General features: G+C 45.2%; 2 protein-coding genes, 1 long non-coding RNA gene and 1 other non-coding gene across 4 annotated transcripts; 1 reads left to right on the top strand and 3 right to left on the bottom strand.

The window, feature by feature from the left end:
- Positions 1-1,299: 1,299 nt before the first annotated feature.
- rp1l1b (rp1 like 1b) lies at positions 1,300-14,241 on the bottom strand. Its single transcript, XM_029850010.1, has 4 exons — positions 13,759-14,241; positions 12,292-12,480; positions 4,112-12,239; positions 1,300-4,030 (listed from the first exon to the last, which is right to left on the bottom strand). The coding sequence occupies exons 1-4, from the start codon at positions 14,239-14,241 to the stop codon at positions 1,371-1,373; spliced, it is 11,460 nt and encodes a 3,819-aa protein (XP_029705870.1). The 3' UTR covers positions 1,300-1,370.
- A 4,023-nt stretch (positions 14,242-18,264) lies between these two features.
- Positions 18,265-21,256, top strand: LOC115253096 (uncharacterized). Its single transcript, XR_003891401.1, has 3 exons — positions 18,265-18,363; positions 18,910-19,328; positions 20,081-21,256. It is a non-coding gene; the product is annotated as an uncharacterized lncRNA (long non-coding RNA).
- Positions 19,241-19,323, bottom strand: trnal-cag (transfer RNA leucine (anticodon CAG)). The gene has a single exon. It is a non-coding gene; the product is annotated as a tRNA-Leu (tRNA).
- Positions 21,257-23,960: 2,704 nt separating the features above from the next.
- sox7 (SRY-box transcription factor 7) lies at positions 23,961-27,004 on the bottom strand. The gene is made up of 2 exons (XM_003971662.3): positions 26,538-27,004; positions 23,961-25,776 (listed from the first exon to the last, which is right to left on the bottom strand). Exons 1-2 carry the CDS (start codon positions 26,767-26,769, stop codon positions 24,776-24,778), a joined length of 1,233 nt encoding a protein of 410 aa, XP_003971711.2. The 5' UTR covers positions 26,770-27,004; the 3' UTR covers positions 23,961-24,775.

Genomic DNA, 27,004 nt, shown 5'->3' with positions numbered 1-27,004 from the left:
TAGTTCTTTAGCTTACAGTCAATTCTATGATACAGCTAAGCTGAATCAATTATGCACAAAATTTGCCCAAAACTCTCCACTGAAATACTTGATTCATATGTGAGCTTGCCAGAGCACCACGGGGGTCTCATAGAAGAACTTCTGCATGTTCATATAACATGGAAAAAAGAATTGGCCTGCCGCTCACTCCGCTCTTACACAGTCAATCAGAGTGACACCAATTATGTGTGTCACATGACCACAGGAGACCGCAAATGGGGGCTGTGAGAGGCACATCCATCAGCTCCATCTAATGGGGCTCATAGCAGGACCACGGATGCAGTCTCAACAGACGCTCACGTTCACCGTACCATTGCAGGTGACGTGATTACACCGGTGGCTGTTTATGGACCTTCAAAGCTCCTCTTTTTTTATCATTTGCTGGAGAACACTAGGTATTTATTGTTATTGATAATTTAAATGGCACATTTCCACCATCATTTGACATGTTATTGTCAAAATATTTTTCATTTTCTATGTTATCTGCAGATGCTAAAGCTACTGTTAGTGTGTTAGCAATGTGTTAGCATAATCAAATCATTTTGGCCTGCTATATTAAACCGGTAAACATTTTGAAAATTGAACATTTTTAGCAGTGTTGTAAGTCACCTCTTGACAAACAGACCCGCATTTCTTCATTTTTGCAAAAGACAGTGTCCAATTATAAACAGAAACTTGAGGAACATACAAAGGAATGCTGGGAAAGGTCATGTGTTACCCTTTATTTCAGAGACAATAAACATACATCCATTGGTAACAGTCTCTGTACACAGAGAGAATATAGTTGTAGAACTAAAACAGTGCCTGTCTTACATGGTACATACTTTTTTTTTTAGATATCTTGATATTTGCTAGACATATGAACAGCTTCAGGCTGTAGCAGCATCTGTGGTTATGTGGATCTTGCAGTTCTTTTTTAGTGCATTTCTAAAATAACTTTAAACATTCAAAATGAATATTATCGGCATTTTCTGGCTTTCCAGAAAACATCATAATAACTAGAAAAATATACATTTTAATTTAAGAACCGCAAATCCTTAAATGCAGCGCACATATGAGCACGTCTGCATGAAGAAATTAGCCGTTTTCAGGTTGTTGCATCAAATATGAGACAATTCCTCTAATCTGTTTTATATACATTCAAGTTTTAAGATTCCTCTCCTGAATCTACGTGCAAATAATTTCAGGAATCTGTGACAAAGTGCTTGAATTATGTGGGGGGGGGGGGGGGGGGGGGGGGGGGGGGGGTGGGGGGGGGGAATACCCTAGAACAGTTTACTTCACTTAAAATGCTGTTTCTACGGCGCGAAATGTTTTTGAGCGTCTTCTGCTCAAGGCCTGTTCGTGTCTTTGTCGCTCTTCGTCTCATCTTCGGAATCTTCGGCGTCGGCGTACGCGCCGTCCTCAGATTCAGCGCTGGCTTTCTTCAGAAGATCAAGCGGGGCCAAAGTGAGTTGGGGGGTTTTAGGTGCCTCTCGAGGTTCCGCCTTGTTTGTGACAAAGCCGTCCTCATCACAGCCATCTTGGTCGCCTCCGTCTGAATCCTCCTCTTCATCTTCTGCATCGGCCGACTCTCTGTTCCAGTTCTCCTCTGGTGCATCGGCTTCGTCCTCCCCTGTAATGGTGGCTGTGTCCTCGTCTTCCTCACTTTGTTCATCCTCCTCTTCCTGGTTGACTTCCTGGGTCTTTTCTTCTTCATCTTCCTCCTCCTCACCTGTCTTCAGCTCTACAACAGTGTCACTTGGTTCATCGATCTTCTCAGTTTCTTCATCATCTTGACCTTCTTCAGCCCCGTTTTTCAGGTTCTCCTCAGGATTTGTCTCCGACTCACAGTCGAAGCTCTCAGGTTGTGACTCTGTTGCTTCTGCCACTACACCTTCTTCACCCTCATCTTCGGTTGTTGCCACCTCTGTGGGATCTTTACCTGTTTCTGTAGGTTCTTCTGCACTTTCCATGCCATCCTCATCTGATTGCTCTCCAGTTGTTCCCCTGTTTTCCAGCTCTTCTTCATCAGCTCTGTCACCCTCATCTTCAGTTTTTTGCTCTTCGTCTTTGGCCTCCTCCAAATCTTTGCCCATTTCATCCTCATCTTCAGTTTCTAGATCAGCTTTTGTTTGCTCATCATCACCACCCTCTGTGATTTCTTCATCATTTGAGGTAGCGGCTGTGCCGGCTTCATCTTCAGCCGTCTCAACACATTCCTCATCATCAATACGCTCTTCCTCGTTCTCCTCTCCCTGCTCAGGGTCATCCTCTGATGCGTTCTCATCTTCAGCCTCACTCTCTGCTTCCTCGGCTGGTTCCGTCTGATCTGGATCCTCAGCAGATTCTTCTTGGTCAGATTCATGGTCAGCTGCAGCCTCATCTTCTTCAGCCACTTCCCCTGAACCTTCAGTCTCCTCATCCTCATCTGTGGTTGCCTTGTCTGTGGTTTCAGCTTCACCACCTTCAGCGACATCCAATTCTTCTTCTGTCACAGCCGGCAAATCAGAATCTTCTCCAGCAGGTTCATCTTCATCTCCAGGCACATCCGACTCGTTTTCAGCAGCAGTCTCATCTTCAGTTGTTGCTTCTTCTGCAGCCTCACTCCCAGTCTCTTCCTCATTTCTTGCCTCATCATCATCATGGGTCGCAGCGATCTCTTGATCATTCACCATCTCCTCCTCCACATGTTCTTCTGTGGCAGAATCAAGTTCATCTTCTTCTTCCATCTCATGTGCAGTTTCTGCTACATCAGCACCAGACTCATCTGCACTGGTCACATCCTTACTCATCTGTACTTCTCTTGCTTCGTCTTCATCAGATTGTTCGTCTGCTATAGTGGTGACCTCTTTTCTATTTTCTTCTTCAGTTGTGGTGGCTTCAGCACCATCTTCCTCAAGCTCTTCCTCCCTTTCAGTAGCACCCTCCTTTTTTTCATGAAGCTCATCTTCAGCTGCTGCTTCATTTTCGATGGGCTCGTCTGTCAGATCACCATCAGCGTTCTCATCTTCATGCTCTGATATATCTTCTGAGTGTCCTGCTGGAGAACCTCCCCCTGATTCAGCCGTGACAGTCATGTCATCTTCAGTTCCTTCTTCTGGAGAGTTCTCCAACACCTCCTCAGGCGCATCTTCATTTGTGGATGAGGCATCTTCCACAGCCACAGCGGTCTCCTCTGCTGCACCTTCATCTTCAGCTTCATCTGTCTCATCTTCAAGTGTTTCTACTTCACGTTCCTCTGTTTCCTCTGTATGAGCATCTTCATCTGTGGAGGCATCTTCTGTTGATTCAGTGTTGTCTTTCTTTTCCATCTCTTCTTCATCCTCTGCTGCCACCGACACTTCATCGCATTCGTCTTCTGCAACATCACCAGCCTCTTCATCACCTGCAGAAGTCTCCTCCTCACCATCCACTTTTTCTGCTTCACCACCATCATCATCACCTGATTCCTGCTCAGACAAAGGTGCCACAGCCGTCTCCTCTGCTGGATCATCACCAGCAGCTTCTCCATCTTCACTGAAAGAATCAGCATTCTTGTCCACTGTCTCATCCTCAGGTGTTTTTTCTTCCACAGGTTCCTCTGTCTGCTCTGCAGAAGCATCCTCGAGTGAAGTATCGTCTCTTTCTTCCACTCCTTCTTCTGCAGCCAAAGACACATTTTCATCTGATGCATCTTCTGGAGTGGCGTCATCAGCCTCTTCACTACTAGCAGCAGTCTCCTCCTCACCCTCAAGTTTTTCTGCTTCCTCATTATCACCGTCACCTGATTCCTGCTCAGATGAAGCTGCATCAGCTGTCTCCTCTGCTGAACCCTCATCTCCAGCAGTCTCTTCATCTTCACAGAAACTATCACCCTTTTTGACAACTGTCTCAACCTCAGGAGCTGTTTCAGCTCCAGGTTCCTCTGTCTCTGCAGGAGGTTCTTCATCCTCTAGTGCATCAGCACCATCTTCTTTTTCCACCTCTTCTTCCTCTGCTGACAAAGACACTTTTTCCTTTGAGTCATCTTCTGCAACATCAGCCTCTTCATTATTATCAGCAGTCTCCTCATCTTCATCAACTCTTTCTCCTTCACCATCATCATCTTCACCTGATTCTTGCTCAGATGAAGCTGCCTCAGCTGCACCTTCATCTTCAGCAGTCTCTTCATCTTCGTGGGAACAGTCATCTTTTTTGACAACTGTCAGATCTTCACATGCTTCTTCTTCTTCAGATTCTTCTGTCTTCTCTGCAGGAGGTTCTTCATTTGTTGAGGCATCCTCCAGCGCATCAGTATCATTTTTCACTTCCACCTCTTTTTCCTCCTCTGCTGCCAATGAAACATCATCAGGTGCATCTTCTGCTGCAGCAGCAGCCTGATCACTACCTGCAGCAGTCCCCTCCTCACCATCATCGCTTTCTGCTTCCTCACCATCGTCTTCAGCTGATTCCTGCTCAGATGAAGCTGCTTCAGCTGTCTCCTCTGCTGCACCTTCACCTTCAGCAGCCTGTTCTTCTTCACTTGTGAAAGAATCTTTTTTGGCAGCCTTCTCATTGTCAGTTGTTGCTTCTTCAGCTGGTTCCTTTGATTCATCAACTGTAGCTTTCTCATCTGCAGAACCATCTGCATCTGTAGATTCAAGTTCTTCTTCTCCATTAACTGTCTCTTCTGCAGATATTTCATCATCCTGTTCTTGTTTTCTTGCTGATTCCATGTCAGCCTCTTCTGCTGCATCTTCACCATTCAGCTCATCTTCACTCGCAGCAGCTGGTCCCTCCTCTACATCCCTTTCTGCTTCTTCACGCTCATCTTTGCCTGATACATGCGATAAAACAACAGCTGTCGCTTCTTCTTCAGCATCATCTTCTGCTGTAATTTCTCTAGATTCATATTCTTCACTTGCATCCTCCTTCTCATCAATCATCTCTTCTTCCATAGACATCTCTTTGTCAGGTTCTTGTTCTTCTGAGGCTGCCACATCAGCCTTTTCTTCATTTTCCTCTGCAGATGTGCAGATATCAGCTGCCTCCTTCTCCTCATCATCTTCTGCCCGTGATTCCTCAGCATCATCGTTGTCCAACTCGTGCTCTGATAAAGCTGCTACATCTGTCTCTCCAGCTGCTCCTTCCTCCTCTGATTCATCGTCTTCAGCAGCTACTTGTTCCTCTGCAGGTTCATCTAAGCTGCCAGCAGTTATCTTCTCATCACTGGCTTCCTCCACCACATTGTTTTCTCTGTCACATTCATGGTCACTTGTGCCTGTGAGGCTGGGTTCTCCTCCCGTGCTTTCATCTTCTTCTTTGGCTTCAGAATCCTCCTGTTGATCTTTAGCTGTGATTTGGGACCTCACATCTTCAGAGTCACTTGCTGCAGGGGAGGGAATCTCTTCATTATCAGTCACCTCTGTTCCTTCACACTTCTCATCTGTAGCTTCTTCTTCTATTATCTCTGTTGCATAGACAGTCATGTTCTCTGTCAACTCCTCCTCACCTGATACAGAATTCCCTCTTTCTAGCTCCGTCTCTTCTGCAGGTTCTTCAGCAACAGCATCATTTAACTCATCGCTCTCTGCAGCTTGAACATCTTCTACCATACATTCATCATCACCTGCCATCGATACGCCTTCCTCACTCATCAATGCGTTTCCAGTTGTGACGGCTTTTATGGTTTCCACCATCGTTTCTTCTTCCTCTGCACATTCGCTTGTGCACTTGTTCCCTTCTGTTTCTTTAACAGCATTGACGATGGCATTTTCCACAAGCGTTGCTGCCAGGTTTTTAGTATCAGCGTCAGGGTGTGCTGTGACATGGACTTCGTGCATTTTGCCGGGGTCTTTGGACTTCCTCGCCAGAATGGCCTTAAGGTCAAAGTCCATGAGAATATGTGCATTATTCATTGTCTCTGCAGGGAGTGGCGGCCTGGATGCATGTTTTTTCTTGATGCATGTTTCACAAGGGCAGAACTCATCTTCATTTTCACTGCGCTGGTCACTGTATGTAGTGCATGTTGCTGAGTCTTCGCTTTGCATGGCTGAGGAACCCATCGACTGTTTAAGTGTCATCTTCAGTCTACGTCTTCTCTCCTCAGTCTGCGAAGTCGAAGAACGTGAAATTGTTCCCCGTGGAGGTCTTGGCAGGCCAGCACGGGCCTGGATTTTCTTCAGTTCCCTGTCTATACTTGTTTGGATTCTTTTGTGGACTTCGGCTTGAAGTTCATGAATCATTCCATCAAGCTGGTCGTTATCATCTAAATTCCATCGGACTTTGAACTCCTTCATCGCATTGATGTAATGTTTCATGAATTGCTTTTCTATTTTGGTTAGCAAGGTTAGGACCCAGACAGGGTCAGGGTCTTGGGAAATCTTTTTGGCTGGATCTGCATTTTGAAAGAGCAGAGGTCCTTCATAATGACTGTCCACTGTGTCAGCATCCTCTGGAGGTTTTTGGTCACCACTGTCGCATCCAGAGCTCTGGTTTGGAGAAGGCGGCGACTCGGGATCCTCTCTTGGACTGTCGTTGCTTCTGATCGTTTCATTTGTGGCTTGATCTTCCTCTTTTTGCTCGCATATTACCTCAGTTTCTTTCTCACAGGCCCACCGTGCCTCTGATTGTTCCTTCCTCTCACAGCCTTCTTGCGTGTCTTTCAACATATTTGGAGCTGCGTTGGTTTGAGATGTATCAGTATTAACACCGTCGCTACTTTTGCCCGAGCCCGTCGAGCCGCTGTTGACATCCACGCCGGATGAGGATGTATGGATGCATTCATCATCCACCTCCTTCCTCAGCACGTGCTCTTTCTCTGTTGGAACGCAGAGCCAGAGAGACTGAAGGATGTTCATGAGTTCCTGATATCTTGCATCCTTTTCATCTGCATTTTTGGGGTTGTTGTCGATTAACTGCAGCTTCACAAGGCTATCTAGAAGGCCCCTGGCTGAATTGCTCAGCTTACGTCCATAGACTGGAGACACTTCAGGTAAACTGTTACATCTGTCAGGTTTGGGGTTTAAGAGAACCTTCATCACCTGAATGGAGGAGTTAAATATTTTTGTGGCGTCATCTTCTTCAGCACAGACATCCACTGGATTCACTGCTTCGACACTTGCGTTCTTTGTTGCTTCTTCTCCCGTGTCCGTTATGTTTTCAGCTGCTGTGTCGCCATTTTCTTCTTCCCCTTTTTCTCCAGCTGTGTGGCCACTTTTCTCTCTGTTGCAGGCTTCGTGTAGTCCCTCCACGTCATACATGTCGCCATCTGCCGGTAGCGTTTTCAGCCATTCGTTCACCACCTCAGTCGGGGATGCGTTTGGTAAATTCGACGGGACCAGATTGACGTCCTCATCGTTTACGTCCTCTGTCCTGCGTTTGCTGCTTCTGTCACTTTTCTTGTCAACAGATTTCCTCCCCAAGTCTGAGCCTTGTTTTGTTTCAGTGGACCGAACTTCATCTTTTTCTTTTACAAAGTCTGAACTCGACAGGGTTTGTGACAAATCTGTTTCACCCGAATCTGCACGACAAATCACCGGCTTTTGGTTCTGGTTTGGTTCTGCATCCTCCTCATGATTTTCCACGTGTTCCACTGTCAAAATATCAGTTTTGTTCGATTTTTGTGATTTCACCTTGGAATTACCAGATAAAGAACTTTTCTTTTCTGTCCCTTTAGATGCTTTTGATGTCTTCGATTGCACGGACAACCTGGATTTTGAGGACAAGGCTGGAGAAACCCCTTCTTGACGAGGGGATTTTGCCGCAGATGGACTGAGAGTTCTCCCCATGTCATGGGTATTTTCAGCTGTGTTTACAGTTGATTTCTTAGATCGGACTGATCCATTTGACTTGGCTGGTGTGATACTTGTAGCCTTCTCTGATGTCACTTCAGTGTCTGCATCACTACCAGTGCATGAGCTTTTGGTGATAGAAATATCTGCGCGATCCCTTGTTTCTTCATAGTTAGCCACAGACACATCGGTATTCAAAGATCTTGCCGAAATATTTGTTTTCACTGATTTAACACTCCTATCGAGCTCTTCGGGCTGAGTGACCGTTGTCAGCTGTGAAACTTTTGATTTTGTCGACCTCAGAGACAAATTGGACTGTGCTTTGGTTGACACGGTGCTCGGGGTTCTCCCTTCACTTTCATCATCTACTGCATTTCCCTCAGCAGAAATTTCAGTGATTTGAGAATGGTTTGATTTCCCATCTGATTTATTTGACATTACACTTTGAGTTCGATCAGTCTCTTGAGATCTCTTTGATTTTGCAGATGCAGATGTCACGTTGGTCCTCCTGGAACTGGTTGACAGCGAGCTCTTTGCTCTCCCTACGGTGTCATTGTTGCTTTCCACAACATCATCTCCAAAACCCTCTGAGTTATCAGAGAGTTTTGAAGCTTTTGACTTCACTGAACGTGCAGACCTGTCAGACCTGACAGATTTAACTGAAAGGGCGCTGGGTGACCTTTGCACATTTCCACTGCTCTCTGGTAAAGGAAGTTCAGTGTTCCTTGAAGACACAGAGATACCGGACTTTGCTGACAGCGACACGTTGCTCGGTGATCCCCTCCCAGTTCCTGCTTCAGCGTCTTCTTCACCAGGACCAGTTTTATCTGAATCCTCAGACACACGACTTTCTTTTTCCTCTTCAGCTGTGATTTCTATGGAAATTGTACCTTTGGAGGTTTCAGATAGCATTGAGGAAGCAGGCCTTGAAGATCTGTCTGTCCTTGCACTCGCTGGTCTCTCAGTAGCCGAGTGACCCTCTGACCCACCTTCTTCTGCTGGAGCATTTGAGATTTTTGACTTGCTTGATTTTTCTGACATGGCTGTACGTGTGGAACTGGCTGACAATGCACTTTGAGCTCGTTCTTGGATATCTTCTACACCACTTTTATTATCAGAACAAACTTCTGAAACAACGGATTCTGTTTTTACTGAAGCGCGTGACTTTGCTGATTTTCCTGACAGGGCACTCGATGTTCTTACTGTCAGGTTCTCGTGAACCGGCTCATCATTGGTGTTAGTGCCTGAGACATCTGTCTTAACAGATCTCTCAGAAACACGAGACCGAGCTGAGGAGGCTGATACACGGCTCGCTGCTCTGTTTTCATCTAGATTCTCAGCGTTTTGTTGTGCAGTCTTGGACGATCTTGAAGCTTTGGAGCGAATAGAACTCGACTTTGCAGACACCACACTCGTTGCTCGGACTTCAGCATCTTCCTCTGGAGGAACCTCTGAGACGTCTGATGTCATTGATGCTGTAGAAGCCGGTGACTTTAGTCTTGGGGTGCTTTCCCGCAGAGCATCGATGGACCGTTTCGATCTGCTCGATTTCACGGACAAAGCTGACTTGGTGGAATGAATGGACATGGAGCTTACTGAACTGCTGTCCAACTGCTCCTCTTCGTGTGTCTCTTCTGAACCTGCATCATCAGGTTGATCAGAAGGTGGAACTTCAGAAGCTTTTGATTTCTTTGAAACTGCTGAAATATTTGACTTTATGGATTTTTCTGAAATATTTGACTTCATGGATTTTTCTGATCTGACTGATAGGATACTCGGAGATCGCTGCACATGTTCCGGGTGATCAGAGGTAGCCTCCTCAGCTTGATCCTTGATTCCATTTGACGCAGCAGATTTGACAGAAACACTCGACATTGCAGTCTTATCTGACAGGGAACTCTGTGCTCTCTCTGGACTTGCAGGAAAAGCCTGAGATGCATTTGACTTGACAGATTTTCTAGAAGTATGTGACTTGGCTGATTTAGCTGACAAAGCACTTGGTGCTCTCTCTGCTTCTCCCCTCTCCTCCTCAACAACTCCATCATTAACAACACCATCTTCTATGATGATCACAGAAACCTTTGACCTATTGGATGTATTTGAAACATTTGTCTTGGATGATTTTCCTGATCTGGCTGACAGATTGCTTGGAGGCCTCTCCACATGTTCGTCAGGCATGTCAGTGTCGACCCCTTGTTCATTAATGAGGACTTCCGATCCATCAGCACAACTTTGAGAAGGAACATTCTCAGCTTCATCTAAAACATCCGCAGTCTTAGACATGCTGGATTTGGCAGAAACATTTGTCCGGGTTGATTTTGCAGACTTTGCTGATTTCTGTGATATTGTGCTTTGTGGTCTCTCCTCCTTCTCCTGTTTAGTGTTCTCATTTTCTGAAAGGTCAGATATTTCCTCTCTCTGACGTTCTGACATTTTAGATCGTCTAGATCCAGCAGACACATCAGACTTGATGGACACAGCCGACATTGCACTCGGCACTCTTTCATCTTCATTATTTCCACTCACCGCCATTGAACGATTAGACACTGCTGATTTTCTGGACCTCACAGATGAGTTGGACCGGATGGATTTAACCGACCTGCTGCTTGGACACCTCTCCGCACCTTCCATCGCCTCAGCATTTGAGGATGTGCAGGACAAAACACTTGCCGATCTTGTGGCTGTGCCCTCCATTTCCTCCTCTTTGTGTTGATCCTTGACATCAGAGGTGTTGGATTTTGCTGATTTGTCAGACATCGGACTTGGCATGCGTTCTTCGGTGTCTTTGTCAATTTCCTCATTTTGACACTCAGGTGTTGCTGAGTTGGATTTGGCTGACACCACGCTCGCTGCTCTCTCTTGACCTTCTCCACCCTCTTCCGTTCCTTCTGGCTCTTCAGTATTTTCTGAATATAATGACACGGACTGTTGAACGCTCTCAGATTCATCCTCCGCATCTTCTTCGACTGACACTTTAGAGGCTTTTAAGTTCGCAGAAACATCTGACTTGGCTGACATTGCACTAGGGCCTCTCTCCTCTGATGGGTTTTGAGTGTTTTCATCTGCAGCTGTGTCACGTTCTTCTGTTTTATCTTCTGGGTAGCCTTCTGATGCAGCTGACATGGCACTGGTTGTTCTTGGCTCAGCTTCACCTTTTTCTCTGTTTGAGACTCTGGATCTCTTTGAATTAACAGAGACCTTTGACATGGAACTTGGTGCTCGCCCATCGTTGCCATCCTCCTCTGGTCCAGCTGTCTTTTCTGACCTCATTGATCTTTTTGATTCAGAGGTGTGAACTGATATGCTACTTAAAGGTCTCCCATGTGTTTCCTCATCATTTTGACTTTCTTCTTCTGTAACATCGACAACATTGGAGGCATCTGAATGAACTGACATGGCACTTCTGGATCTGTTCGCCGTTGAATCTCCACACTCCTCATTCTGCATTTCTTGCGAATTCTGTGATTGGCCAGAGGAATTTGATTTAACAGACATGGCACTTGTTTGATCTCTCTGTATATTGGTGTCCTCAGCCTCGATTCTTTCCTTTTCATCACCTTCTTGCTCATTAGAAGCTTTGCATTTACAAGAGTATGATCTCTTGGACTTTCTGGACTTGCTTGAAGCATTAGATGCTGCCTCTGTGGGACTCAGAGAGCCTGATTGTGTTGGTGATCCTTCATCGCTTGGTGGAGCTTCATCACTTTGGTCCTTGAAGTCTGCCAATACTTCAGGCAGAGAGCTCGGTGTGGATGCTGCTTGATCCTGATTGTTATCCACGGTGGAGGATTTTGGAGAGCAGTTTTCACTCTGGACAGTGCGGTACTCCACAGTCTCCACACAGGTCTCACTCTCCACCACTTGCTCTGCGTTTTCATCGCTTGATCGGGACAGGGTCTGCCTTTCGATCTGCATCTTCCTGGAGACCACGGTGTGGGAAGATGCGCTTGAGCTGGAGGTATGAAAGCAACGACTGGCCCCGTGTGTTTCTGGGATTTTCTTCCAGACGTCGTATTCCTGGCAGTGAGGGCACTGAGGTTCCTCCCTGTGTCTGTGGTGGCACCCGTCCATATAATCCTCATCATGGTCTCCGACGGAGATGTTTTCAGATTCAGAATAGTTTATATCACTAACTTGTGCAAAATTGTGTCTCCTGAGGTATTCACTGCTCTTGTCTCTTGTCTTCCTCACTTTTGTTGACCAATGTAATGTTTCTTTATTCTGTAGCCGGAAGCGCACCTTCATTTCCATAGACAAACTGCCATCTTTGTTCACACAAACTCGTTTCTCTATGTCATCTTGTCTGACATCTCCGGTGTTTGGACCAGAATCCGCGTTATTCTGAGACTCTGCCCCGTCAGATAAGGCCTTGTCGGACGACACCGACTGCCTGGCGGATTTGTCTGGACTGATGGCACTGTTCTCTATTGGTCCTTGGTTTACCATTGAGAAATAGAGAAAATAAAATAAACATTAGTAAATTCATCTGTTTACTCCTAAAACCATAATTCACAGTTTACATCTGTGGCCATTGATTGTTGCTCCTACCCTCCTGTTCGTCGGTGCAGACGTCAGAGCGGGAGCGCACATTCAGCTTTGGAAGTTTGAAGGATTTCTGAAAGTTTTCCACAATCGATGGGTGGGAAGGTTCCCGGCCCACACACACAAGAACACCAGGGCACTGAACTAGCGCCTGAATGTTGTCAATCTGAAACAGAAAAAAAATGTGTGTTTACCTTTAATAAATGAGATTCAACATGAGGCAATACGCAAAGGATTAATGAGATTTTTTTTGTATTTATTGAACAATAACAATGAATATTTAGATCCTGACAGAGGAATATGTGCTGTTTGGGTTTCTTCTTGTGTCAGTCCTCTACTGATTCTCCCTGCAAAAGAAGGGGCCACTCAAAAAAACGTCACAAGCTAATAATCTAATCTGGGATGATCTCTGTGAAACTTCTGTTCTCTCCAATGCTGAGTCACTGTTGTCCCATTGCTCAGCAGTATTTCAAGCTGGCTGAGGCCACAGCAGACAGGAGTCTGATCATTTTTACTAAATAAAAGGCTCGTTTAGCTAATTCTGCGCCAGAAACCTTCAGAACATTTCAGATACATCGCACACGTTCAGGTGCTCAACAAAACCAGATGTAATTACTGCATCGTCTTCACAGTAGTTATTAGTGTCGTCATTGTCCTTATCATGATCACATGGTCAACATCCTCATCAACATCGTCACCAGTGTCATTGTCTTCATCACCATCACAGTCATTGTCTTCAGCACTGTCATTGTCATCATCGTCAATAATCTTTTGTCGTCACCATCATCCTCATCATTTGTGTGATTAGCCTAAATGCTAAGCTCTGGGGACTGACCTGTTTTTAATATTTCTCTGTACAACCCTGAGAAACCTGCTGCATATTTTCATATTTCTCCCGTGAATGGGTTTCTATACTTCACACTCACTCCATTTGCTGCTGACATCTATTAAACTCCCCGAAAACATGTTGACTAAAGACTTTTCTTGATTTTACCGGTTCAGCTTTGATTCAAACACAGCTCTGAAGTTTATAGACAGAAGAATGGCCTCAGCCGCACTCACACAAAGCCCGTCTGAAGGGAATTAATTGCCTCTGTATTTCTACGAACGCTTCAGTATCAAGGAAAAAGTTTGAAAGCTGACCCGCTTTCTTTCCCTCAAAAATAGCTCTGATTTGACCAAGATTAATGGGGTTTAGAGAGGTCTACGTAATCTGGATGTGCACGTGAGAGAATCTGCTTGTTTATTCCTCTTTCACGTGCTGTGCGGTGCCTCTGCGCTCCTGTTTGTTAGGCTGCTGGATGAACCAGCTGGTGTTAAAGTAAAGAGTCTGTCACTAGAGGCCTCCCTTTCACTGCTCACACAGGAATCACAGCAGCTTTTAACGACCACATGAAACGTTCATTTAAACACCGAGGAAGGTATAAAGATCTCAGGAACTCACCTTTTGGCCTTCTAGAGAGTACACCTTCCTGATGTGGTACTGCATCAGCTCTGAAATCTCCTCTAAAAAAAGCCCAAAACTGTGCACACTCCCACGGTGTAAAAAGATGGCCCTCCTGATGGAGGGGTCGCTGTTCTTCACCAAAACCACCCTCTTGTTGTTCCTGCGATGGTGACCTTGGCCCGAGTAGACCGCGGGGTGCTCCTCGGGTCTCCTGAGAACGTACTGTTGGGGGTGATGGTGGATGCATGGCAGGTGGGAACGACACAACAACGTAGTGTGTGCGTCTAGCGCCTCCAGGACCTGAGCACGTCTGTACTCAGCGCAGTGATAACACTCCTCCAAAGGTTCATGGTGGGCCAGGATGCCGTGTTGGGGGATCCTGGGAAAGCAGCTCCTGTGGGGCTTGAATGGGAGAGAAGGCTTGCAACCTTCCACACTGACTGTGTTGAAGCACTGGAAGCCGCGTTTTGGCGAAGACATAGTGGATGGTGGGCTCCAAGTCCCCTGGGTGAGGGATGGTCTCGGGGGGGCTGTGACGGCGGCAGGTCAGCGCCAATAACAGTTAAAGGCGGTTGTCATGTTTGCTCCCTGCTGAGGTGTCGCAACAGAATCCTTCATGGCTCCTGCTCATCCCACACTGGAAAGAACAACATCAACCATTGAGAGCAACAGGAAACTTAAATAAATTTGCTACCTGTAATTTATCTAATCTGTGTATTTATACATGCACCTTTTGAATGATTCGTGGTATTCCTGGCATCACAGCATGCATGTGTTGTCTCAAGGACTTAAGTCCAGAAATAACACCTCTCAGACACATTGAGCACCACCAGTGTAATCAACATATGACCTTTGGAAAGATTCTAGTCAAGGTTCAGATGTGAAACTCAGGTCTTGTACTTTTATAAAACCTTAAAATGATGCAAAAGTCTGCTGTTTTTAAGCTTCATTTTGTCAGTCGCTGCAGAGGCGCATTCAAATTTCAATCCAAGCACATGTTGCTAATATTTACCTGGTACAAAATCTATTTTTCCTGCACAGTCTGATGTGCATGAAAAAGAGCAGACCCAGATTATGAAAAGAAGAAAAAAAAAGTCAAGTCTTCAAGAGGGATCTTTTTTCATGTGTTGCATGTACCCACTGCTGATGTGATGAAAAAGTAAATGAAGACAGGGATAACGAGGATGAAGCCGCAAATAAATCCAGCAAGTGACTTTAAATAACAAGCTTATGTCTCTGCTCACAGCAGAAGTGGACATTACCTCAGTGATTATCACTGCAGAAAAGACTATCTTAGCCAGCCTTTCCTGCAGCCCATAATGCACGGATTATCTATAAAAAGCTACAGCATCTTCAATAAGAACAATGTGGTCCTGCTAAGTGTTACAGCGCTCGGAGGCATAATAAATAAAATATAAAAAGTCAAATTCTGTGACTCGAAAATAGGCCAAGTCTGACTGACGTGTTTAAAGATCGGTTTGGCTGTTGTCCGTGTTTTGGTATTAAAGCTTTATGGACTTGTAAGTACAGTGGACATTTATAGAAGGGCATTTTAGCTAAGACAAGAACTTTTTCTGGTACCATACTGGTAACTATCAAATCAGGATTAAAAAAAAAGTGCATGTTACCACTTTGCTATCACGTTTCACCATTTTAAAGGATGAGGCAAGTACTTGTCTGAAATTTAGCTCGTTTTTACACAATAACACAAAAAATGGTAAATGCCTAGAATATAAATACCACCTAAGTCTACTGGAAAGGGTTGTCAGAGTTATTTTTTGATGTAAAGAAGGGAAAACACTCAAATTGTAAAAGTTCAAGCTGCTATTAAATGAAAGATTTGACTGTTTCTGCTGCATGAAGTCAAAATGCAAAAACTCAACAAGACCAGGAAACGTATGCGTCTCTGGTTCTCTAAAAAAAAAAGAAGCACACTCATCCCTTAGGTGCCATTGGCTCCTAAAAACATTGAAACCAGCAAATTAAAAGTCACATCCTGTAAGCAGGCTGACCCTCTTCTGTTACTTTATGATGCATCTTTAAGTTGCTGTCCAACATATTTACATCTGTACAGGAGATAAACAGATCCACTCTAATAGTGCAGTGTGGGTTTGCATACTTACATCAGCCACAAAGAACCAAAGATAACGGTCTAAAGTTCCGACTCTGCAGTGTGCAGCCAGGAAGGAGCAGAGCTATTACAGGCAGGGAAACCAAAGCAAAAGCTTCTCTGCAGAAGCTACCTGCTAATCAGATACATGGGATGCTAAGGATAGAAGGAAAAGCCTTGCTAATCACTCTCCGATTGGCTTTGGACACATGACTTGGACTTCACCATTGCATAAACGGAGTTAAGCACACTTTTAGAATGTACCTGATGGCTCAGTGACAGTCTATGACTAGGCACAATGTCCTACCTTTGCCTTTTCCCTTTCTGCCTGTTTTCTTCTCTAAGGAGCATGTTGCATAAAGTAGGAGTCTTTTTGCAATATCGGTGCGATATATTCTCAACAGGGCAGTTAACAATAAGAGAATCAACCTACGTTATTTTGTTCCTACCCCCTAAAACACCCGTCACAGGTCAAAACTGAAATTATTGGAAATGTAAAGAAACCATTTTTTTTCCTATTCATTATTATTAGACCCACAGGCTGCATGTTTAGATCCCACCCTGTGAGCGTCAACAAGTGCTTCATCAGAGAAACACCCATTCCCACAGAGCCCACACAACATTCAGCCAAGCCCTCAGGCAGCCATCTGTCTGTCAGTCTTAAGGAGCTTGATGGGTCATACTGGGTTGGAGTTGACGCAGGCTGATTTTTTTCTGCCCTAGACCCGCTGCTGAGTCTTGACAGCGAACATTCATCACTGAGAAGACACTCTAGTGTCGGCCTTATCTTGCCCTTTCACTTTTCCTATAAAGGGAAAACCCCTGTGTGTCGACGGTTGTGTTTCTATAATCTGTGTGGTTATTATGCAATTAAGAAGTGTCGGGAGGAGACCTGAGAAGAAACATACCCAATTAAAAGATCAGAGATAATTAGTGTGTATAATAATAGTGAGTCAGAGTAGGGTTCTTGCTCTGTGAGTGCTTCACACCCAGGAAAAACTGGCGTTGATAAAGAAAACTAAATGCAAGGATATTTAAAATCACAAGTGCGATTCTTTTTTATTAATCCTCACACTTTTTTATTAATCCTCACACATGTGTCAATCTCCTGATGTCGAGACAGGTCTTAAGTGTTGATCCTTTAAACTCGTGCTGCTTGTTTGGTTAAGGCAATGCAAGTTTATTTGTATAGCACCATTTGTAGACAAGGCCATTCATAGTACTTTACAGATACACTAGGGATTAAAATAGAATCAAAAGATAAATTAGAGAAGTTAAATCAATTTAAAACATGAAACAATATACAAGGTTTTGTCTGTTCCATATTTATTTGTCACTCTCACTCAGCTCGAGTCCCCAAGACTCAACAGGTTTCATTTATCTGCTCTTCCTATTTCATCTAATTTGTCCCCTTATTTTTAACTCAGAGAAACAGAGACGAAGCTGTTGTCAATTGGAATGAATGAAAACATTATAATGTCGTTTAAAATCTCTCAGTAGTCAGTAACCAACGTTTACTATTATGTTAAGTTTTGTGCACAATCCCAAACGAGACCTTAGCTAAATGGTGTGTTTTTGACGGGTTATCCAGGCCTATACAGTGTGGATTTAAACATTGAATACAGTGTGCTTGTCATGCAAAGTCAATGGCGTCAGTGCGCTCTCCTATTATTACAATGACAAGGTGGTGTCATTTTATTATATGTATTATAACATTCTGTACTGTGAGAAAAAAAAGCAGCAGAGTTATTCTTAATAATTTTGTAATGTTTCTTAATATCAATATCAATCTTTATTTTATTTATTTTATTTACAATACAATACAATATATTACCTTCATTAGTATGTTCGATATCAAAATACTGACTGAAGATTTGAAAAATTCAAGAGCTGGGTTCAAAAACAACAAAAAAATATCTATCCAAGTACAGATGATGAGGTCACCGTTAAGAGCCCATATAAACATATGGTAGATACATAATGGCCACAGCCAGTAATGAGCCAAAGTGTACAGTGCAAAATAGTGATGGTCGGCTCTATAAAATAACCCATATTTACAAGCAATAGTCAATTAAATAAGAATTTAAAGCTGAAAACAGTCAATAAGAAGAATGTGGTTCTGGTGTGACAAGCACTAAGGATGAAAAGCTGAAAAGATTAATGTCAGAAGTGGGATTCGAACCCACGCCTCCAGGGGAGACTGCGACCTGAACGCGGCAAGATTTTTGGAGCTTTTAGACCAGATCAGCCAATCACCGCAGCTCTGAATTCCAGACCTCAATATGATTGGTGGATTCTTCCTCCTTCATCTAAATTCCCCTCACTGACCAATCACAGCGCTCAATTTTTTGACAACCGGCAGGTTGATCCCGCCTCTTCGTTTTTTTTCGCTCATTAAATCGCGTGCAACAGCTGCTCATTAGCTTAAATTGCGCACAACCGCTGTTTATTCATCTCTTAATAGAAAGCGGCAAATAAACAATATTGACATGGTGAGTGTTTAGCGACACATACGAAATGGCCGATTATATATCATTCGGGAGAACTAGCGTTGTTTTCGATTGTGTCATGTTGTCGTGTTATGTGTTCGTGTTTCGCGAGTTTTCGATAGCCGCTAGTTGCTAATACTTCGACCGGTTTTTGCAAAACTACAGTAGAGTCATCGGCTAAAGTGTGCGCTTGTGACATATTAGCGGTGTGGAGTAATAACTCCTTTATTACACGTTGTGGCCTGTACTCCCCCACCCCCACTGCTGCTACTACAGTGGAGCGACATTTTGATGGGGGAGGGGGGGCTGGAAGTCTATTTCACACTTACTTTACTGACAACGCTGTAGTTTCGTTACTTTATTTGCAGTAATGGTTCAGTAACATTATAGTATGTATAAATTATGATATAAAGTAGAGTGTGATACTCATGTGCTGCTGATCTGAGCGTCAAACGTTCACACACTCACATGCAAATGTCTAATGTCTGCTCATACGTTTATTTTGGTGGCATGCATTTAAATAATGTCTGTGTATTTATGTCATCAAAGGCAGCAGAAAAGAAGCCACCCAAGGCGATGGGAGACGCAGAGTGGATGTCCCCCTTCGTTTGCCCAGCACTGGGGTCTGGCCTGCAGGTGAGGGCAACAGCCCAGCCCCCAACAAAAAAAGGTTTGATTTGTATAAAAAGGTATGTAGCTGGTAAAAAAAAAAAAAAAGGGCCCTATTTTAATTCCAATTATTTATAATTTCTAGGTAGAATAAATGTGATATAATGTAAATTATTATCTATAAAATAACCCATATTTACAAGCAACAGTCAATAAGAAGAATGTGGTCCCGGTGTGACAAGCAATAAGGATGAAAAGCTGAAAAGATTAATGTCAGAAGTGGGATTCGAACCCACGCCTCCAGAGGAGACTGCGACCTGAACGCAGCGCCTTAGACCGCTCGGCCATCCTGACAGCTGGTAGTACCGTTTTACATATCTTGCTCATATCTATATTCCAAACATTCTCTCTCTTTATATATATATGTTCTCTATATATAGATATGAAAGAGAAGTGTTGTCCCAGAACGAATGTTTAATATGAAATTGATTTACAATAGACCCAGTCCTAATATGCTACATTTTACCTGCCCACTGATCTTGCCAACAGCCAAATAAAAATGTTTTTTATCTTCATTTGAAGAATTAAACGGATGCCCTCATATACATACAGGGGGGGGGGGGCCCTAAAGAAAATAATATAACACGCGAAAATCCAAGAGAAGATCGGATACAAGTAAATTTGTGTCGTATCTATGGGAGCCGATGGGCATTGAACCGCCATCTGGTGGTGGGGGTGGGTACAGCTAATAATAAAATGAAGAGTTATCAATTGTTATTTGATGTTTAATATTCAACACCAAATGTTGTTGGGAGGTATTTACCTCTTTTTAAAAAAATAACGTAAATTTAATATGTATACTAATATAGAAGTTTTAAAATTGAGGCCCCAGTGTGAGCCTAGCTTGTGAGGAGGGATGGATACGTGACACTAACAGCTTCTATAGCTTATCATTGCTTTCAGTTAAGTATTCTGCCATCTGAAGCAAACACAGACCTGTTCTATCTCATATCCTGTTTTGAACCTGTCGACATGGTACTTTAGTTGAGGTTCTGAACTCTGGGGAGCTGCTGCGTGACTCATTTCCATACTTCTCATTTTTGATGTTGAGTCTTTAAGGAAATGGGGCCGAGCATCCAGCAGGAAGGGATTCCTTCAAGCACAGACATCAACAACATCCCGATTATTACGCCCATAACGTGAGGCCAGAGGAATGGGAGCGAGTGTGGAAATGATGCCAGAGTGGCCCTCTGCCAAGGTCAAGCTCTTACCCAGAAGTCCTGAAGTAAACAGTCCACATCAAGGTGGCGGAAATGCTATGTGTCATGGCTGACGTACTTTTTCACAAGAGATGGTAGATGAGGTATTTTGTTCCTGTTGTGTGAGTAATCAGCACCCTGGCGTCATTTGAGTGGGTTTTACGCTTATCTGGTACATGATGAATTATCATGATGTTGTGGAATTGAGCTTTGTCTGATTTTGACATTTTCTTTTTTACCTTGCCAAAGATACCTTGAAGAGTTAGATTACACTACTTTTTTTTAATTAAAAAGGATGGTCATCATCCTGATTAAAGGTATATTTGGGTGTTACTGAGGCCGCACATCAATGACTGATATATGAGTACTGTATCAGTATATCTCAGCAAAGACACTTGTATATATTTGATATATTTGACTCTGGCCGCGCTGTCATCGGGCAGAGCGCACTTTGCTTTGTCTATCCTCCTCGGGAGCTGTTAAAAGGGACTCGCTCACACCACTGAACTTATAGCATCACTCATCTGAATCATTAGCGCGTCTGCTGTTCAGGATGCGTGCTGAGTAAACTCCGCTGGTGCAGGATGGAGGGGCCCAGGCCGCACTGGTATGTGGGCCCGGCCAGCTGAGATTAAAGACATGCAGATCTTTCAAAGGCAGTGGTCGTGATCATAACAAAGACTTTGGAGGTAAACATATCTGCTGTTAGGAATCAAAACGACGGCTTTATTTATCTAATTTATTTATCTAATTTTCCTTCCACAACAGCCAAATTAGACAAAGTATTCAAGGATAGATGTGTTCTATCTCTGAAATGGAACAACCAGGGTGCAATTAGGAAGCACAATAGGAACATCCTCCTCCACATTGAGGTGAAGAGTTACACCACCCGAGGGAGACTCTGCAGCGTTCAAAAACAAGGCTGCAGCCTTATGGTGCTAGCTACGTTGCTAAAGAAACACACAGAGCACTTCGTGGAAATAGGACGGCCGTGGAAACTTTTTGTGGCATCTCTGTGTTAAGTATCATCTTTGTTGTACGATGAAATATAATTTTTTTTTTTTGAGGGGGGGTGGGTGGGGGGGGGTGCTCTCATTTCGTGTTCCTTCCCACACTTATTCTGCAGTAAAACCCTGCACCGATGTGGTAATGGCACCGCGTTTATGGCTAAATGGAAAGCTAGCCTTCTCCCTCCCGGGTTGGCAGCCATGTGCTGGTCTCCCTCTGTGATTCTGCTGCTCGTCTATATCTGCTCAGAACAGGTGCCGGATCCTCTTCAGCTGCAGCATTCACAGCGCAGGTACGGGTGGGAGGCCCTTGGCTGCACGCTCAGTCCCCTAAGTTTTTTCCAGGGGTCCCCATCTGTGTCCCCGCACATCCTCTGCCACATGGCACCTGTCCCTCGACGGATCTGGTCCATTCTTCGTCCTGCAACGTACACGCCTGCTTGCCACCCCACACTCTGCCTGTTGTTGAGCCACAATGAGATGAAGAATAGCTGCACCCATAATCCCTTGCTCTGAGACGTCTGCGTGTCCAAGTATGTGTGTGTGTGTGTGTGTGTGTGTGTGTGTGTGTGTGTGTGTGTGTGTGTTCCCTTCTTTTCCCTCCTTTGGCCATATTTAGGGCCAAGTACAAATTGTAAACAGGTTATTATGCTGCTGTAACACACTCCAACTGAAAGCACACTCCCACAACATTCGGTGCGTCTTTATCCGTCAAACGCAGTCGTCTCATTGGGTGTGAAGTTCACTGCGTTGACCGGCGCGAGGATGTTGTAATTGGTTTCGCTGTTTTTCCTTTGCAAGTGTAAACAGGATAGAGTTGATTAATCTCCCTGAATCGCATAAGAATTTTGATGCACCCATCTGAAAATATGCAGGAACGTATAGAACCGTAACACGCCGCATCCTTCCATTGGAGGGCACCGATTGGACGCACATCCGCCGCCACTGATGCGGGACTGTCCAGACTGTCGGCCTCCTTGTCACCTCCTGAGGAACATTTAGAGCCTCCATCTCAGCAGATGGATAATACTTTACGCAGCTGTGCACGAGCCTCCCGCTGTTACCTTGACAGCGGACGGTTGAGGGAGAACGCCGAGTTGTTTGTTTGCGCAGGGAAGTGACATGACGACAGAGGAGGAAATAGGAAACATAACAGACTACCTGACCGACTCATTCCACCGGCTTGACCTGAAACTGGAACCGAGCCAGTCAGCAATCAGAGAGAGATAACAAGAGGGGGCTCTTTTGTTTGTTCAGGCCATACTCGAATATTTAAAATATTGTAAATCTTCTAAAGGGGGGGAAATGGGAGTTAAGTCAAATTAAGAGACCGATGCTGCCTGTGTTCCTATGAAGGGTGCAGGGTTGTCTCTCAAACCTGCTGCTGACGCAGAGGTTTTCATTGGTGGGCGATGTGACAGTGATTAGCTGCTAATTCAGCAGTGATTGATATGAAGTGATTCCACGGTGAAATCATAAGATTTCAACCATTTTTGCACATTTGGACATGAATTAGCAGCCTCGTGCCAGTGCACAACATAAAAAAGAGGGCGCCTGTCTCACTTATGACATGAAACAATTGGAATATTAGAAATCTAGTGTTGATGTATAGGTAGATGTGTGTGGATGCCTTGTCCTTGCTGGTGTCCTTCCCTGAGGTCGTGGATGTGATTGTGGACACACTCCAGGGTGTCTTTACCCAGGGAGTGTGCAGCAGCTCCCTGAGTCGACCCTGACCAAAGACTACCTGGGGCACCGCCCGTCCAAAATACGGCCCCTCCGCAGGGTTTCTGATCCGGAGGGTAATGATCTAACCTCGCAGAGACAGGGACTACGCTGGCAGCAGAAACAGCAGGACTTGATGAATGTTGCCATCCGGGTCAGGTTAATCACATCCGCAGCGCCAAGGTGTGTCACAAGGACACAAACCGGGTGGAATACGGGTACAGAGGAGGGTCATTTTTGGGCAGTCGCTCTTGAATATGACACATGCTGGTGCGTGGATGTCGTGGACGGTTCTGTGGTCAACGTACAACAAGCCAGGTTGACAAAGCATCCCTGAACAAAGTGAGTAAACGGCACGTAAGTGAGATGCTAATCAGCGCGGCGCTGCTTCCTCCTGCGCTCTGAACAGCGGGCTCCCTCCCCTCTCTCTGGCTCTTTAATGCAGGGCCCAGCCAGGCCCAAACATCCTGACGCAGAGAAGCTTTTCCCTTATCAGTCAGGAAACACCGCTCCTCCGCCACATCCTCTTTACAAGAAGCACGACTCAAGCATTCCCAAAAAAAATGCAGGAAGGCCAGCCAGACTCCAGGATTTGAAAAAAAAAAAAACCCGAATTCCTTTTATCGAAAAAGAAAATTTCAAGAAAACAGGAGCGGGTGAAGGCGGCTGGGGGGGAGGGGCGGGACAAGGAGGGGGTAAAAGAGCCGTCGAGGCCCTGGGATTTATTTTTTTATTTATTTTTGCCCAGATTATGAAAAAAGGTCTGCCTCAGCAAGATAGAACGGGGGTGGGGGGGGTGGGTGGGGGTGGAAGGGGCGCCGAAGAATGGCACCCAGAATAAGAGCGAGGGAAAACAAAGGAGAGGGAAGATGGAGGCGGGCGGAGACAGCGGCGCCTGTTTTACACTAAGCCTCTGAACCGGGATGAAGTGAAAGTGAGGGGATGCAGAGGGGTGATGTGACGGAGGAGAAGAGCCGGCAAAAGAAAAATGGCCGATTCCTAAATTCTTTAATTGATTTTATTCAGGACTTTGATTGTAATATTCAGGCCATCTGCATCTATACCAGCAGTGATGCTGCTCTGTTCAATCGTCCCCCAAAACCTGCTGCAAAAAGAAAAGTCTTTGGGTGGGAAAAAGTCTGCCTTTATATAAAAAGTGACCTTTATTTTTAAATTATTGTCGTCCACAAACCTAAATCAGCATACATTTACCATTATTCTTCTTCATCCTAGAGGTTATGATCATATATTATTAAGTACGTAAGAGGAAATATAAACGGCTTACTGTCGTCCTTCATGATACTCTTTTTTTTGTTGTTGAATTGCATAAGAAATGTCCAACTAAAACCTCATGGAGTTACAGCTACTGAGGTAAGACTCCCAAACTGGTGAGAGTGAGAACATGAAGTACAAACATTCAAATGGAAAGCATTGATAATAGCATTACAGTGTTGTTTTTTTTAAAATGCAAAACATCAAAGGACTTAAATTAGCTTCAAAGAATATCTGTACATGCTGCAGCGCCAGCCGTGGCGAGATTTACAATTGGACGATAAGTCTTTTTACGATTGTTCTCCTGGCGTAGACAACCGGAGGAGGCGTACTGTTCTGCGTCAGCGTCCCTGAGATGTCCATCTCCCCCACATCACCGTCCTCCGGGTTGCTCTTTGTTCTCTCCGCGGCCTCAGACAATCATGTTGCTCAGTGTTCAGTTCGGGTTTTTTAAACATGGCGCGAGGAAGCTGCTCACAATGCTACGAGATGTGAAATTACAAATGAGTTTTCCCGAGACCACGTGGTCTCTGGGCCTGAAGCTTACGAGATGCCGTAGTTGTTGTAGTAGGCGGCGGTTGCGTCCGCGAGAACTGAAATTAGGCTGGTTTCTGTGGTGCTGCTGGGACACGCGGCAGCCGAAGTCGCCGTGGCGGCGGCGGCGGCGGCGGCAGACGTCACCTGGATGTGGCCCGTGACCGACATGCTACCACCCTGTTCGGGGTGGTATCCAGTCCCGGTGGAGTTCAGGTACTGGTCGAACTCATTGCGGTCCACCTCGCCCAGGAGCTCGGCCTGGCTCAGCTGGTCCAGGGTCTCCAGGTGAGCCTGTGTCTCTGGAGGAGGGGACAACTGGCCCAGGTGGCCGTGGTGGAGCCCGTGGTGGATCTGCGGGAAAGCAGAGCTGCCGTAGTACGGCCCAGAGATCAGTCCGCCACCACTCGATTGGGGCATGTGGGGGATGTGACCTATATGACCCCCGCAGTGGAGTTGGGTCTGGGCGTATTCGGTGTGGTAGGGCGGCGGCGGGCTCCCCATGTGTGTGTGATTCTGGTGGTGGATGTCGTCTGGACACGAGGCCGAGGAGGAGCAGGAGACGGACGAGTTAGCAGACGTTGAGTAGTAAGAGGGCGGTACGTGTTCATGATCCATGGCGTCTAAGGGGGACATCTCGGGGGGTGTGGGCAGGCCGTAGGGGTACGTGTCAAAGCTGCTGTTGGAACCAGCCGGGTCTCGGAAGCTTCGCACGCTGGGGAGGACGGGGCTGGCGCTGGAAATCCTGCCGCCCACGCCAGAGAGGCAGCCCTCGTCTTTGTCTAGGGGGTGACACAGGCTCCGCTGGTCAGGGAGGGCGTTCTGGTCCGGGGCCAGTCCGCCCAGGAGGAATCCGGGGTCCACACGCTTGCAGATGCGTTTCAGCTGCTTCTTCCGGCGGGGTCGGTACTTGTAGTTGGGGTAGTCCTGCATGTGCTTCACCCGCAGCCGTTCCGCTTCCTCCACATAGGGCCTCTTCTGAGGGGGCGTCAGGGCCTTCCAGGACTTCCCTGTAAAGCAACGGACGTGAGGCCACTTTTCCCACAGTTTACCTTAAGATTCTGTCTCTAGAAATGAACCTTTTTAGTTATTTTACACTCTTCAACCTGTTTAAATCTTTTGGAAGTACAATGTTAAAATATGATTTTTATCCCACAAAAATACTATTTTCTCTTTTATAAAATTACATAAATAACAAAGTCCTCATATTAAATAAAATATTAGTCTAAGAAAATGGGTTTATTACATTTTTATTCAAAGTATTATTATGGATATTGGATGTGGCAATTTTAAAGAGTAAATGGGTTTAAATTCTCATCACAACCTCAATGTTTTTCTTCTTTTGTAAATTCTTTTTAGGGACTTGCTGAAGTCATGTCTGCAAAATAAAAACCTGCCGAGTTAACAAATTTGGTTTCTTGTGAGTGGGATTTTATTCCTAAAATAAAAAAGGTAAGATTTTAAGAAATAAACGAAATGCTTTGAAACCCGGAGCGATAGTGGCCTTTTCTGCCTACAGAACTTGGCACCGACGCTGGATTTTCTTTTAAATGAACCAAGTTTGGAGTTTGGCGACTTCACATTATCATGGCTGTAATAAATCTAAATTAGAAGAGATATTGATAAATGTAAATTGTGTTTTCTTTTACGTTTCTTTCAAAGTTTCCGTACGTAATGTAAGATTTCTAAAGTTGGAAACAAATAACTTCTAACTCGACCAACGAGGCCCGTAATAATAATAATAATAATAATAATCATTTTGATGACTTACCCAGCATTTTGCTGAGCTCCGCATTGTGCAGGTCTGGATTTTGGACCGCCAGCCTTTTGCGCTCATCTTTGGCCCACACCATGAAGGCGTTCATGGGCCGCCGGATCCGCGGCTCTGGCGCCTTGTCCACGGGTGTCCGATGAGGACCGTGTCCGTCGGGCACGTTCCCGTCTCCCGGAGGACACTCGAAGGACTCTGGCCACGACGAGTACGCGCTGATGAGGGCTGCCATCTGCGCGCTCACTCCGCTCCAAACTTGAAGACGCTCCACTCGCGCTGTCCCGGACGCTGGAATAAAGTCTGGTTTTGGCTGAGCAACAACTACAAACTCGAACTCGGCCTAAAACAACCCAGCAGCGTTCACACACCACCCGAATACAATCTGCTGCTGTCAGATGTCAGCACTGGTTTTAGGGGAAAACCACATGTGACGGCGGCTCCTCCTCGGCGGTTATGATTCAGTCTTT

The sequence above is a fragment of the Takifugu rubripes genome, chromosome 16 (assembly GCF_901000725.2).
Source record: "Takifugu rubripes chromosome 16, fTakRub1.2, whole genome shotgun sequence".
Taxonomy (NCBI): Eukaryota; Metazoa; Chordata; class Actinopteri; order Tetraodontiformes; family Tetraodontidae; genus Takifugu; species Takifugu rubripes.
The sequence above is the reverse complement of the archived record's forward strand: the minus strand, read 5'-3'. Positions and strand labels throughout refer to the sequence as shown.